The following is a 14,374-nucleotide window of genomic DNA, read 5'->3' as shown; positions in this document are numbered from 1 at the left end:
TTTTTATCATTGTTGATTACAAAAGACTCACTTTTATTTGTATTTGTCAGATCTGCCAGCACTTACATACAAACCTCATTTTGTATTTACATTTCAGAAGACACAATGCAACATCATCTCAATCTCACAATACATTCTATGCGAAGTTCCTTGCGAAGAACAAACGTGGCCTTTCTTTTGGACACCTTCAGAGAACGAACAGCAATTTTCTTTATTGTAGGACTGAAATTCATAGAAGGTAGCATGATTGCAAGGCTTTCATCATCTTCCTCGCAGTACTGATGCTGAATTAGTGGTCATGAAACTGATGTCCGCTTCCAAGTCCTCAGTGTTTCCTTCTATTGTATGCGATGATGGGGTTGTGGGGTGTGTGTATCATTGTGGTGTAGTTGATGGTGGGAAAGTATCCGTCTACCAGGTCAAAGTCGTACAGGCGCAACAATGTGGACCAGATGGTTTTGATCTGCACGTAGGCAAAGTTCTCCCCGATGCAGCGATGTCTCCCTGTATTAAAAAAATACATATTTATTTTGATGGGTCATTTGGCTAATAATATTTGCACAAACTATTGAAAAAACCACATGCATTATACAAATTAGTTGAGCCAAAATAAATAGTTAGTGATGTTTTCATAATCTCTCAACATATGTGCGACACACAAATGTTATTACAATTAAAAATGTTTCTAAAAGTATTAAAATATTACTGAAACTATTGACCTTGGCGGAAGTGACGTCATCAATCTAATGATGACAATCTGCCGATCAAAGGTAAGTCCGCCATTTAACATTTAAGGTTTTCTCAACGTTTACAGCCATATTCAAACCAGTTCAAAGTTATTATTCACATATATATATTCATAAAAACATTGATATCATCGACTTTCTTAATAGACATCCAAGTATGTTGTTGACCAGTTAGCATCGCAGCTAACAGCTAGCATGTAGGCTAACATTAGCATTAATTCTCAACCGTTTCTCGTTTTCAGAAAACGACATGAAGTTTATTTTTTTCATTACAACTTTCATCTTAACCAGTTATCTTAGCAGCCATTGATCAAAATATCGAATATTTACTTTCGACACTGTAATTAAAGTACCTAAAATAAAATCAGTATTCAAATAGCATTTCACTTTCTGTATTGTAACCGGCATCGGTAGTCAAGCCCAAAAATATTCATACCCTTGGGGTATGAATACGTAATATATGCAGTAATATAAGAAACAATACATACAATTACAGCTTCTAAAATCTGGTTAATCAAATTACACAAGCACAACAACATTATCAAAAATTTTTCTTTTTTTTAAAAAAATGTTGGTAGAATGACCCACATACTGTAACAATAAAAATAATGGAGTGGAAGGGATGCGTACCGGCTCCAAAAGGCACATAGGCAAACTTCTCGCCGGCAGCAGGGTTGTCATGGAGGTAGCGGTCGGGGTCAAACTGTGTCCTCTCACGCCACGTGTCGTGCAGCCGGTGATTGACGGTCGGGGAGACGCACACTTGGTGTCCCGCAGGGATGGTGAAACCTGATGCGGTCTGTGGAATCGTTGGAGGACATCAAAGTTACTTCTTCTTTTAGCCTGTGCAGGGAACTTCACCACCTAAAACCCTCATTACCTGAGTAGAGCGAGCCATCCTCATCATGGTCATGATGGGTGGTCGCAACCTCAGAGTCTCCTTCAAACAACGCTCCAAAAGGCTGAGGTCCTTCAGCTGAAGATGACATCATTAATAACCTATGAATTAATTCACGTGTTATAGGCTGTGGTACCTGATCCAGGTGGAGAGGGGGCAGGTGGTCGCCACACACGGCCTTCTGCTCAGTGAAGCAGCGTTGCTGTATGGCTTTGTCCCTAGCCAGGAAGAAACCCAACCAAGCGCTGGTGGTTGACGACGTGTGCTGACCAGCCAGCAGGAGGCCGATCAGCATGCCGGCAATCTCGTTGTCCGACAGAGGCCGTCCGTCCCTGATAGATCGGATAAAAACAAATAGATTTGAAAGCCACTTTGAACTCAACCAGAACTCAACAGGATTTTTCTTTTTACTTGTAGGTGGCGTCCATGAGTGTCTGCAGGATGTCATCCACTTTCTCTTCTGAGCTTCTTCGCTTTTGGATCACCTTGAAGAAGATGTTCTTGATCTCCCGGTGAGCTTGGTCCCGCTTTCTAATGATGACAAAACATCTGATCATCTTTCCCCATTGCAAGAAATGGTATTGTCTGTTCTAGCACCACAAATAACACCAGCTTTGTACTTTATAAATACATGAATAACATAATTAAATAGGTAAAAAATTAAACAGTTTGCACATCTCTATTTCATGCATTCATTCTGCTGGTCCTTCTTGAGTGAGCAATCCTTTAGATCTTAGATGGGGCTTTGACGCCATCTTGTGGAATATTCGGGTATTTTTTAAAAACACAAAAAGTCGAGTTTTTCAAATAACTGCAGATAGGTTCTTGGAAAAGAATGTGAACGAGTGAATCCATGCGTTGCAAATGGCAAACACATGGTGGGAGACTTTTATTGAATATCTGATTCCTGATAGGATCCCCTATGATGATAATCTCATCGTCCCACCTGAAGCTGGGGAGCGGCAGCCATCCGGGCAGCAGCCAGGCGGCGTGACTGAAGCCTCCATCCAGGTCAGCGTAGAGCTGAGCCACATGCTCATCCAACAGACCGCGGATTTCTTTTCCATGCAGGCAGCTACTTGCCGTCAGGATAATCAGCTCGGACAGCGCTTCGAACAGGTCTGAAAGGAGCAAAAGAATCCTAAGTGGGAGATAACCAATGCTTATTGCGTTTTTATTTCGGGCCTTACAGTATCCATATTGTGCATATCGCAGCAGCCAAAATCGTGATCACAATTCAAATTCAACCAATTACTTCTTACTTCTCTGGCCGCTGTCTCCCCATCTCTGAAAATAATCGATGGTCTCCGCCTCGATGATCTTGACGTGTTTCCTAAAGTGAGCAATGTTCAGGCCTGTCTTCAGCATCTTCTTTTGCTCTAGAAAGATCTACAAGCGTATGTAAACATTTATGGTGTCGCTTATTTCACCATTTTGAATGACAGCGTGCGTGTTCCAGCAGACTCTCACCGGGTTGGGGACATCATATGCGACTCCTTTGCCGAAGACGGGCGTAGTGAGTCGGGAGTAGACGTCCTCGGCGTTGAGGTCTTCATTCTTGCTGTTGAAGAGCAATGAAGCAGCGTCGCTTCCCAGAAGATACGTGAAGGTTTTGCCTACCATGGTGAAGCTGAACACCGGTCCATACTGTGGCGGGGTAGGTAGGACATTAAGAGATTTAATCATTTGTGTTTATGTTGCTTCCTGATTTTGAACCATTTTAGCTGCAAAGGTAGTGAAACTTCCCAAAGGTGAGTTTTTTGTCATTGTCAATTTCATCTGTTTAAATAGATCAATACTATTGGAATCAATTTGTACTGTTCTTTAGACCAGAGATAAGGATCCTCTCCCTCACTTCAAATATAAATATCAAATAACGCAAGGTGGGGATTAGTGCACGTTGATACATAATTAATATTGAAAATGTACAAATGCATGAAATACATAATTGTGTCTCTAATTTCTTTTAAGATTAAACTTACTTTTTCATAGGCATTTTCCAAAAAGTCAATAGGACTTTTGCCAAATGCAACAGCATGTCCTAGAAAGGGGACACAGGAAGGGATGTAAGGTGGACATTTCTGGAAGGGTAAAAATAAAAAAAGAATAATTAAAACCAACATATTAGAATAGAAGCGTCACATTCATTCATTTTGAGACAACTTACCATCTTCTTGTCAGAAGTCTGTCGATGTATTTTGCTGTAAAAATATCCCAACGTGAGCGTAACAACAGAAGCAGCCAGGACCCAAGACGTTAGGTTGTCGTTCATTTTGCCCACAGTGTCACCGAGCAGCTTCGTGCTCATGTGATATAAATGCATTGACATGTTTAAAATTTAGTTTTTGTCGATCGCGAAGGGATCGTTACGATCTAAGACAAATCCAGTCAAAATTATTGGAGCGTCCGTGTTGAGTCCCCGCCGTCTCTACCTGTCAAAAACGGCCACGCCCCCGCCTGACCGACTGACTTATACGATTGGCTGTTGATTTCGTGTCCTTCGAGTGAACGCTGCTGTGATTGGCTGCTGTCGTCGAACTGATCTCGGGTGTTATGATGTCACCGCGTGGCCGAATGATAATAACTAATCGTTTTTCAATAAAAGCATTGGACACTCACGCATCTTTTTTTTAATTTAAAAAAGATCATATAATTTCGTGGGATAAGTTGCGGAAATGGTTCGTCACGTGCGTGTTCACTTTTTCCGTCAGAAAGTACGATAATGCCGCAATAAAGATAACTGAAGACATTACGTTCTACTTAATGCTTTTTAAAGTTATTTAGGTTAAATTATTCAACGTTTTGCCTTATAAGCTAAAACTAGCTGTTTGTTAGCTCCAAATTGTTATAATAAATTAACCAGTTTCCCCCAAATTTAAATTAGCCAAAACTTACTATTTTTCAATCTCACCACAAATCACAAATTCAAAATTTCGTAGGCTGTATACAGCTGTACATTCAATCCCCCAATTGAGCAAAATTTAACAATATATGGAAAATACGTAGACTCTTATTCAAACATTCAATTTATTATAACAAATTATTAAATAAACATATTTACATAGCATGGAAATTAAGATTTGTCAATAACACACACACTCACAGAACTTGTGAAAATGAGAATACATTAGCAAACTGCCCTCAGTTGTAAAAATTTATTATTCGGTGTTGAAATGGTTTGGCAGCTGTGTTGTCCCGAGCATTCTTGGTTCAGCCATAAGCATATTTGTCTGCAGGGCCTTTGTCGTTGGGTGTCATCTGTCCGCTAAGTTTCATTAATAGCTTCACGATGAGGCCAGCCTATCAAAAATTAGGAGAGACATTCATTAAGATCATGTTTCAAACATGTCAAAAATATGTCACCATTTTATGCCTTTTTTCTAAAGCATGTTTGGAAAAAGCTTCACAATGTTCAACTTTGTAATGTTAGAGTCGGTGAACCCTCGTTTATTAACGCACATCGTAAAAGAATAGTTTCCCCTTTTCTAAGCCACTGAATTGCTTTTACCTGCTTGGTATGCACAACAAAGTTCATTTTGTTCTCGCCGCTGTGTACTTGGAAGTACTGGTCAGCGTGTCCTAGTTGCCACATGAATGTGCCATACTCTAAGCTGATGAGAAGCACCTACAAGATGACCACAAAGCATGAGAATGCAAGCAAATAAGAGGCGAGGAATCATCCGATGAGAAAATGAGACGACGCCACACCTTGGTCTCCATGTTCATGAGGTGGAGCCCCTTGGTGTTGACGCCAACGTAGACGCGGATAACCTTGTGGTTGCTGGCGCTGGCCTTGGTGTACACCTGGCCCGTGAAGAAGGCGGCACCATAGGTGGGGATGTCCCAGCAGTTCTGCAGAAAGAGCCGCTGCAAGTGGTGCATCTCCTTGCTCACGCCTTCACTGGTGCTCAGCGCCTGTTGGCAAATGAAATCAAAAGTTTTCAACAATGATGGGAAAACTTGTCCAAAGTCCTCTGAGGTTCCACTGTACTTTGTATTCATGAAGAATCCTGTTGGTCCAGTGGTACGCTTTGCTTTTCACTTTTAATATGGGCACGATGGACTTTAGGTTTTCCTCACTGAAAAGAAGAAAACATGAGTAAAACTGTGTGTGACAAGGACAAGATTGAGATGCAGTCAGCGTTGTACTTGAGGAAGCCTTGTTTGTGCTTCTTGCTTTCGTAGTTTCCGTAGATGATCTGCAGCAGGAAGCTGGCCAGTGTGATCAGCTTGCTGTCGGGAGCCGGGAAGAAACCTTTCAGCAGGCAGTGCCGAGCCTCATCAAACAAGATGAGGATGGCCAGCGGATCCTCCACCTGCAGTAAAAAATAAATAAATAAATAAATAAATAAATAAATAAAAATAAAAAAATCCTTTTGGCATTGTGAAGAAAACAAAACATCAAAGACAGTCTTCCCCAAAGTTTGAAGCCAAGCAAGTGACCTTTTTCTCGATCTCCAGAGGCAAGCGGACGTCCCTGCGGAGGAAGAGCTGAGCCGTCTCCCTTTGCGGGTCCAGCACAGTCAGATCTGTCACGATCTCAGTCCAGATGCGCAGGTGCTGCAATGGCTTGTGGTACGGCTTCAGCTGCAGGTCTGTGAAACATGCCCATTATTATTCCATAGAAATATAGCGCTAAAAAAAACAGTTAGTGGTCTCAAAACACAAAGCCGTCTTTTAAGAGCGCATCCTAAAAATAAAGGGGGAATTCATATAAGATGTGAACTAGCTTTAGAAAGTCATCTCACGGAGGTTTTCAGAGCAGATCCATATGGTGAAGTACTGCTGGGTCTCCTGGGACAGACGCATGCCTTCCATGATCTGCTGCACTGTGGTGTTGTTGCCGTGCCTCAGCTCCACAGAGCGGTATGAGCCATCCATGCGGTAGATGCGGACCTTCTCGTACTGCAAAGAACAAAACAAAAAAAAGGCAAAAAAATAAATGCGAGAGAATGACATCGTAACTTCGAAAGATGGTTGTGAGACTGACGGGTTTGCTGTTGGCTTGCTGCAAAAGCTTCACAGTCTCCTCCCATTCGTTCTGTTTGTTCTCCTCACACACTTGGAGTGGTGATCGCTTCTGCTGGTCTTCTATGTGCTAATGAGCACAGAAAATGTATGACCATAAACATCAGTGGAGACATTAGGATCATGATATTTCATTGAAATATTTTAAGCGGTATAGAAAATGGATGGATGGATTTTTTTTAGAGCGGTCTTTTGGCGTACCCGGTCGATTTCAGAGTGCTGCAGCAGGAGTTGCACAATGTCGCTGTGGCCACCTCTTGCGGCAAAGTGCAGAGGTGAGCTGAGCTGTCCGTTCAGCAGGTTCGGGTTGCATTTACCCTTTTCCAGCAGCAGTTTGGTTGCTTCGGCTTTGCCGTGCCTGAGAAGACCAATAAAAAAATGTCAAGTCAGCGATAAAATTTGAAGTTGATGCTTGGCCTCACCAGCAAGCATAGTGGATGGGGGCCCAGTGGTCGCTGTCCAACTGCTTGACGGAAAAGCCGCGGTCCAGGAGCTTGGCGAGCAGCTCCGTGTCTCCCTCACAGGCGCTGCGGTGAAGCGGGAAGTCGTCCACCCACTGACGCTCCCTACAAAGACAAATTGACAATCAATGACAAACAGAGTGGAGGAGAGACTGGACTGAGTCCTCACTTGTCCTCAGCTGTGCAGTTGGCGCCGTGCTGCCACGTCTCCCTTGTCGGGATCTGAATTTTGGAGTAGTCTGGTGCTCCCAGCCCAAAGTATGGGTTGATGATAACTTTGTCAACCTGAAGACACAGTTTTGTTTTCTTAAAAGTGGAAGTGACAGAGAACAAATACTTTTTTTGACTTTTAATTGCGTTTCAGTGCCACAAGCCCGGGAAGCAGTATCACACTTCTGAACCTGGTCTCACCCGGTTGGTGTACTGCAGATCAGAGCCGTAGAGCGGGTTTAGGATGCACATGTCCGCCTTCTCAAGGGACATCATCTTGCTCTTGATCTCTAACGCCGTGTAGCCCATGTGCAGGCCCTCGTCGCTCACTCTGCCCTCGCCGCCATAAGCCGGGTTGCTGACGTTGGTCTTCACCCTCTCCACGGGCGCTGGGCGGAACAATGCCGTGATGGCATGAGGCACAGTGTGCTGCTCTGCTAGCCACCTAGAAGTCATTAAGTTGTTTGTGTCTTAACACACTTTTCTGATTGGTGGTTTTAGGCTTAAAACTTTGCGATTGTACATTTGTATGGAGAAGAGAGGTGGCGGGGCTTGAAAACAAAGTTTGATTAAATACTATAATGCAAACTTCAAGCTCACTTGTCCAAGGCCAGGAGCATCTTGGCAGTGACGGGACAGAAGTGAGCGCTGGTCTCACTGCAAACCCTCATGATGTCCTGCAGGCAGTAGAAACTCGGGCCGCCCGCGTTGTGGACAGGTTTGCTGTTGTCTGTCGATAAGCGCTCGTTTAACTATTACTACATTTCATACGGGGAAGAAATGCACACCTTTTACGCCAACCGGCACCACAAACAGCGACGCCTCTTTGACGTCGTTGTCCCCACCCAGGGGGAATTTCTTCATATAAACCACACGTTTACCTGAAATACAAATTTGACAACGAGCCCCGTGAATAGTACTATGAATTGTCCCTTGCTCACCAATGAAGCTGTGATTGTTGGACAAGGGTTTGATGGTGTCAGCAACATATTCCAAGATGAATTTGGATTTGTCTCCTGCCACTTGGATCTTGGTCGCTGGGAAAATTTTCTTCTTTTTTTTCTCCTTCCCTTCCAAGGGTATTTCACTCAGCAATATCTAAACGTTGAGACACACATAGTGATCAACTAGTGTACCATACTTTTTTTTTTCTTCTTCTTGCCACTCCCAGTTGCTTTAAACACATTCAAAGGGGTCACTGTATTTGAACATACCTCATAGGCTTTGGCTCTGTACTCCTTGGAACTGAGGCTGACTTGGTTCTTGGGTCGAAGGACAGCGACAAACACGTCCTCGAGGCTGTCTTCGTTGCCCATGGTGATGGCTTTCAAGGCCAAATGCTGTGGAGAGGCATGACTGGGATGCCACACGACAGGAGACTTCATGACAGATGACACATTTTAACCAGTGTACACATGTCTATTTTGTGCATTTACATTTTCGCTTTTTCTAACAGTTCAATGAATGTTTTATTTGCTTTTGCAGAATTGCCTTCTAGGATACAAAATAACGTGGGTGTTATTATGGGCTATGAGTGAGTCAAATATTTAAGGGGATATGCAGCCTTGTTGTAAACTAATACTGCTGCATTTGCTCATTGATTCAATTGGTACGTTAGAATTAATACAGAACAGTATCGTGTCAAATAACATAAATGTCCTATACAAGAAATGAGACAAACAGCTACTTGTTGACTTCATGCTGGCCACGCCCCGGAAACCGCACTTCTATCTTTTTTACATGCTAATAACACAAATAACTATCCATAATTCTGTAATCACCACGACACTTGGGTTTTTAAAGCGAAGCTGAACTCCGTAGACTTGCATTATTTTAACGACAAATTGACGCTGTTTGGCGAGCGTAGCTTTGGATGCTACACTGCATCATATACTCGTTCGAGTGGTTAAACTCATCGAAAAGCCATGCAAACTTAGCACCACTTTCTCCCCACCGTCAGAGTCCTTTTTGGGGTTCAAAGTGTCCACCTTCCGCTTCTCCAGGTGGATTTCCTGGGCGATTGTTGAGGCTAAAAGTCCCTGCCGGCCTGAAATTTTGGCCGCAGAAAACCAGGGTCCGTGGTGCGTTCAATTGGCGCCCAGCCGGTAGGACAATCGAATACTTTAGATAGCGTGGGAGAGCAAAACGTTATCTGCCAAGAAATGTTGCATTGTTGATGTTTTCTTTCTTTACAAATAACTTTCGTTACTACTTGAAAACTAAAAAAAAAAAAAACCAGACAGTTTACATTTCACACACACAGACTGGCATTCAACTCACTAGGCCCCAAACACTCATCTAAAAGCCATTATAATACATACAGTCAACAGACACATCAATATGTTTATTCGGAGTGATTTTGTCAAACATGTCAAATCTGAGGTTATGCATGTTCTATTGGTATAATAAGATGATTTGTCTGTGTTTCTATTGATCCACAGCTGCGTGACGGGTCTAAACTTGTCGATCCAGATTCAGGAAGCAAGACTCTTGTCATCAGAAGGCGGATCAAGATCCCTGGTGTTGCAGAGAGTGAGCATCTCCTGCATCTTCTCCTGGATCTCGCGCACCCTGGCGGTCCACCTTTTGCGCACCTCGTCCTCACAGTCCTCTGTGACTGCAGTATAAGCCATGAGGGCGATGAGGCCTATGTGGAAGAGGTGGGCCACGTGCGAGCAGTGGCGCTCCATGATTTCAGCGTCGGCGTTACAGTTCTCCAGGTAGACCTTCAGCAGGGGCCTGAGGAAGAGCGACTCTTTGCCCATCACGCCACGGTAGTACACGTTCAGGGCGGTGTCCATTTCGTCCCGTTCGTAGATTTGCTCAAAGTTCTTCATGTAGTGCGACCTCTTGTCTGGGTCTTTCTTTATCTGCACCACCATGGTGTTGAAGGCGGCGTACTGATGCTTGATGTACTCCTCGTACTTGCCATATTTCTCGTTCACCTCATCGATCCGGATCTGCATCAGGCACTGCCGGTTCTTCTCGGAGATGCTCTGCAGCTTGCTGTGGATGGCTTGAAAGTCCTCGTCCAGCTCGTGGCCCTCTTCGTCCATGAGACCCTTGCGGGCCACACCCACCAGGGAGGAGACAATGCCAAACATAGGGTCGATGGACGAGGCGAAAGAGGACAACTTCTCTATGTAAGTCAGAACCCTGACAGCTGTTTTCTTTACCTGGGAGCTGTCTGCCATTTTGTTCTTCTAAAAAATGTCCACGCAAAGAGACTGTGCAGACTAGAAGGATAAAGGAAGAGCAACAGTATTTGTTAGAAAACTAAAACTTGTGAGAATGTTTGAGCGGATCATTTTGAAATGTCACTGACCACAACCAGGACACAATGCAAAACACTAATAGATCAAAAATAAGTTCATTCGTTTTTGCTGTGTTTTATTTGAAAATCTTTTGGAGTTTTTCCTTGCCCTTTTGGGAGCTCAAGATCAGGGGATGCTTTGAGAATAATTGTCAATTGTTTGTCTATGTGAAGCCCTTTGAGACTGCTTGTGATTTAAGGCTATGCAAATAAACTTGACTTGACTTCAGCCTTATCAATGACAAGTAACATAATTAGGGTGTGTCATACTCCACCATCTCAATATTTAACTGCTCACAGGCACATTTGGCTTGAATAAAACATAGTGTTGTACTTTGTAAGCCCCGTTTCACACCTATTTCCCAATCAGCCAAACAATAATTCACAGCACCATTCCCTGCCTGTCAATTAACATGCAAACACATCAGCAGTAATAGCCCAAATCTCAAGAGGTTAATCGTGTTTAATGTTTACTCACCAGGGATAAAACCGCTGCTATCTTTTTGCCTACAGGAGCCGCCTGTCTGCCCTGGCCAACATTTTCCGTTTCCGGCCTATGAAAAACAGACAGCCCACTCCTGCCAAATAAGGCAAACAACACCAGGAAGTGACTCACTACTGCCTTTTGCTGATTGGCTGAGGTAAGTGACACAAACCCTAAATACTGACACACGCCTTCTCCCTAACGTACTGTCTGTAACGAATTTACCAAACCAGAATAGCTGACCACACAGGTTTTTTCATGATTCATAAAAAACGAACATCCTTACACATACCGTTTCAAATCATTACATGAGGAAGGGGAAGTATGTAGCGTCATTTTAATTGAGTTTTGTACCCTAATGCTGTTTGCATAACAACTTCTAGCAAGTATGCATTTTTGCAATTTTCATTTGCAATTTCATTTTGCAATTTTCATTCTGTTTGTAGTTTTCATTTGAAAGGAATGTGCTTTCTCTTTTTGTATGTGCAAACCGTGAGTATGCGGTCGCCACCAACAGCTAAGCAAATAGTATTGAACAAGGACAAGGAAAGTTATGCAATGTTGGAATTCCTTTTTAAGTGAGAAAACAATAATCACACAGAACCCACACATAGACACACGCCTTCTCCCTAACGTACTGTCTGTAACGAATTTACCAAACCAGAATAGCTGACCACACAGGTTTTTTCATGATTCATAAAAAACGAACATCCTTACATATACCGTTTCAAATCATTACATGAGCAAGGGGAAGTATGTAGCGTCATTTTAATTGAGTTTTGTACCCTAATGCTGTTTGCATAACAACTTCTAGCAAGTATGCATTTTTGCAATTTTCATTTGCAATTTCATTTTGCAATTTTCATTCTGTTTGTAGTTTTCATTTGAAAGGAATGTGCTTTCTCTTTTTGTATGTGCAAACCGTGAGTATGCGGTCGCCACCAACAGCTAAGCAAATAGTATTGAACAAGGACAAGGAAAGTTATGCAATGTTGGAATTCCTTTTTAAGTGAGAAAACAATAATAACACAGAACCCACACATAGACACACGCCTTCTCCCTAACGTACTGTCTGTAACGAATTTACCAAACCAGAATAGCTGACCACACAGGTTTTTTCATGATTCATAAAAAACGAACATCCTTACATATACCGTTTCAAATCATTACATGAGCAAGGGGAAGTATGTAGCGTCATTTTAATTGAGTTTTGTACCCTAATGCTGTTTGCATAACAACTTCTAGCAAGTATGCATTTTTGCAATTTAATTAGCAATTTCATTTTGCAATTTTCATTCTGTTTGTAGTTTTCATTTGAAAGGAATGTGCTTTCTCTTTTTGTATGTGCAAACCGTGAGTATGCGGTCGCCACCAACAGCTAAGCAAATAGTATTGAACAAGGACAAGGAAAGTTATGCAATGTTGGAATTCCTTTTTAAGTGAGAAAACAATAATCACACAGAACCCACACATAGACATACGAATCCTCACTAAATGGGTTTGGTAAACAAAACAACAATAACTGTGGTAACACATAGACATTGAATGAAACATTAATGAGAACAAATACACAGGATGACTGAAAGCAGCGGGTGATGAATACGTCGCACACACCACACAAACGGCACACACACACAGGCCCCTCTCCTCCCCATAGTGCCCGGCTGGTCAACTATGCTATTTCCCACAATAACACCCCGAGGCTGTGTCCACTCAGTGAAGCGAGACTGAGCACCTCTTTTGCTTGTAAGTCTGATTTCATATTTATTTCATGTTTTTCATGTGTATCTGTTTTTTTAATTCGATGCTTAAACTGCAGGATCAACTTATCATCAGCACTGGGAAACAATTTGGAACATGGAGTACAAATTCATCAAGCTCCTGCTCCTTCTGAGGTGAGTGTTATTAAAGACAGTATTCTACTTTATCTTGATAGCTTTAGAAAAGACAAGTCCAACATTTGCTCAAGAATTGGATCGGTCAAGAAGCAATGCCTGAAAAAGCACATGCAGTCAGTCATATTGGTGTCTCTCTTCTGGTAGCATCTCCAGTTTGAGCAGGGGTGCAATCCAGCGACCAGACTACGACGACACAGCCACCCCAGAGTTCCTTAACCCATCCTGGATGGCAAGCATCCCTGACGAGCGGCCCCTGTCCGAGCTCACCATGCCCGGCACCCATAACACCATGGCGCTTTACGGCGGCGTCTACGCCGAGTGCCAAACGTGGAGCCTGGGTTTGCAGTTGCGCGCCGGCGTCCGCTTCCTGGACGTGCGCGTACGCCACGTGGATGGCAACCTCACCATTCACCACGGGGTGGTGTACCAGTACGCCCACTTCGGCCACGTGCTGGAGGGCGTGCAAGAATTCCTGGCCAACTACCCGAGCGAGACGGTGCTGATGCGCATCAAGGAAGAGCTGAGCGAGACCAATAACATCTACGGGGCCGTGGTGGAGTACATATGGCGCTACGCCCGATGGGACATGCTGTGGCACAGCCGGCTGGTGCCCACCATGGGTCAGGCGCGAGGTAAGCTCATCATCCTGCAGGACTTCTTTGGGCCAGACTTAGGGATGCGGTACGCCTCCATGGACATTGCTGATGACTGGAAGGTAAGATTAGACGCTAAATTCCAAATAACTTCCTATGCATGTGGAGTAAAGCAGGGATTGTATTCTTGAAGGTCCCCACACTTGCGCACGTAGAGGAGAAGTGGCAGAGTGTCTACGAACACCTGGAGATGGCGCCCACGGGGAATAAGGACCAGCTCTTCCTCACCTTCAGCAGTGGCACCGGCGTCTTTGCCGTCCCGAGAGCGGTGGCACAACGTGTCAATCCTCAGCTGTATGACTACCTGAGGGCCAAGGCTAATCTGACCCAGCGCTTTGGTATCATATGCATGGACTTCCCCGCTGCTCCCCTGATTCAAACAATTATTGACTTCCAGCTTTAGGCGGAAGTGGGCCATCTACCTTTGAACCGGCTTGCTGTGCAATTTAATGACAAATAAATCCTCTAGCGCAACTTATTCCAGTTCTGAACAACGGTTGGTGTTTCAACAAGTCTCTTCTCACTCCCTTAGTTATTAATATTACAGTGATCATTGTGGAATTAACCGAAACAGCTCACTTTTTAGGTCGACTCACTTAGCTCATCATTGTCTTTAATATTTTAAAATAACAAAACATGCATATTCCAAATTCTATTTGCCAATAAAGCCAAACACAAATGCA

At 43.5% G+C, this 14,374-nt stretch overlaps 4 protein-coding genes and 1 long non-coding RNA gene across 10 annotated transcripts in view; 2 read left to right on the top strand and 3 right to left on the bottom strand.

Annotated features, from left to right (window-relative positions):
- Positions 1 to 7: 7 nt before the first annotated feature.
- Positions 8 to 4,083, bottom strand: cyp51a1 (cytochrome P450 family 51 subfamily A member 1). Its single transcript, XM_085939960.1, has 10 exons — positions 3,812 to 4,083; positions 3,627 to 3,725; positions 3,115 to 3,291; positions 2,907 to 3,033; positions 2,591 to 2,765; positions 2,056 to 2,175; positions 1,781 to 1,976; positions 1,627 to 1,722; positions 1,377 to 1,545; positions 8 to 504 (listed from the first exon to the last, which is right to left on the bottom strand). The coding sequence occupies exons 1-10, from the start codon at positions 3,971 to 3,973 to the stop codon at positions 326 to 328; spliced, it is 1,500 nt and encodes a 499-aa protein (XP_085796086.1). The 5' UTR covers positions 3,974 to 4,083; the 3' UTR covers positions 8 to 325.
- Positions 748 to 10,882, top strand: LOC147040768 (uncharacterized). Of its 3 annotated transcripts, XR_015069226.1 has the most exons (7): positions 748 to 770; positions 1,771 to 2,156; positions 2,559 to 2,655; positions 3,107 to 3,301; positions 5,830 to 5,965; positions 6,106 to 6,237; positions 9,785 to 10,882. It is a non-coding gene; the product is annotated as an uncharacterized LOC147040768 (long non-coding RNA). The 3 variants fall into 3 exon arrangements; XR_015069225.1 differs by lacking the exon at positions 748 to 770 and having other exon boundaries at positions 783 to 2,156; XR_015069227.1 differs by lacking the exon at positions 748 to 770 and having other exon boundaries at positions 783 to 2,156; positions 3,104 to 3,301.
- Positions 4,768 to 9,561, bottom strand: krit1 (KRIT1 ankyrin repeat containing). 3 transcript variants are annotated; one of them, XM_085939956.1, is made up of 16 exons: positions 8,558 to 9,561; positions 8,285 to 8,441; positions 8,132 to 8,224; positions 7,944 to 8,073; positions 7,545 to 7,788; positions 7,303 to 7,418; positions 7,095 to 7,238; positions 6,874 to 7,030; positions 6,635 to 6,742; positions 6,393 to 6,549; positions 6,088 to 6,239; positions 5,794 to 5,960; positions 5,636 to 5,723; positions 5,353 to 5,559; positions 5,153 to 5,269; positions 4,768 to 4,944 (listed from the first exon to the last, which is right to left on the bottom strand). In XM_085939956.1, exons 1-16 carry the CDS (start codon positions 8,726 to 8,728, stop codon positions 4,855 to 4,857), a joined length of 2,298 nt encoding a protein of 765 aa, XP_085796082.1. In that variant the 5' UTR covers positions 8,729 to 9,561; the 3' UTR covers positions 4,768 to 4,854. The 3 variants fall into 3 exon arrangements, with proteins under 3 accessions (XP_085796082.1, XP_085796083.1, XP_085796081.1); XM_085939957.1 differs by having other exon boundaries at positions 8,132 to 8,441; positions 8,558 to 8,699; positions 9,298 to 9,561; XM_085939955.1 differs by having other exon boundaries at positions 8,132 to 8,441.
- Positions 9,662 to 11,272, bottom strand: rpz2 (rapunzel 2). The gene is made up of 2 exons (XM_085939967.1): positions 11,135 to 11,272; positions 9,662 to 10,579 (listed from the first exon to the last, which is right to left on the bottom strand). The coding sequence occupies exon 2, from the start codon at positions 10,535 to 10,537 to the stop codon at positions 9,818 to 9,820; it is 720 nt and encodes a 239-aa protein (XP_085796093.1). The 5' UTR covers positions 10,538 to 10,579; positions 11,135 to 11,272; the 3' UTR covers positions 9,662 to 9,817.
- The window catches only part of LOC147040766 (uncharacterized), a 4,267-nt gene continuing 1,048 nt past the window's right edge, over positions 11,156 to 14,374 (top strand). The window contains exons 1-4 of one of the 2 annotated variants that reach the window (XR_015069224.1): positions 11,156 to 12,886; positions 12,960 to 13,035; positions 13,183 to 13,753; positions 13,825 to 14,187. Coding sequence is in view for 1 of the 2 variants with exons in the window: in XM_085939966.1 (XP_085796092.1) it covers positions 12,998 to 13,035; positions 13,183 to 13,753; positions 13,825 to 14,094 (879 nt within the window). In the remaining variant the exon portion in view is untranslated. Of the gene's footprint in view, positions 12,887 to 12,959; positions 13,036 to 13,182; positions 13,754 to 13,824 lie in introns of both variants that reach the window. The other variant, XM_085939966.1, reaches the window with a different exon arrangement.

Source organism: Syngnathus leptorhynchus, chromosome 20 (assembly GCF_054491065.1).
Source record: "Syngnathus leptorhynchus isolate UIUO chromosome 20, UIUO_Slep, whole genome shotgun sequence".
Lineage (NCBI taxonomy): Eukaryota > Metazoa > Chordata > Actinopteri > Syngnathiformes > Syngnathidae > Syngnathus > Syngnathus leptorhynchus.
The sequence above is the reverse complement of the archived record's forward strand: the minus strand, read 5'-3'. Positions and strand labels throughout refer to the sequence as shown.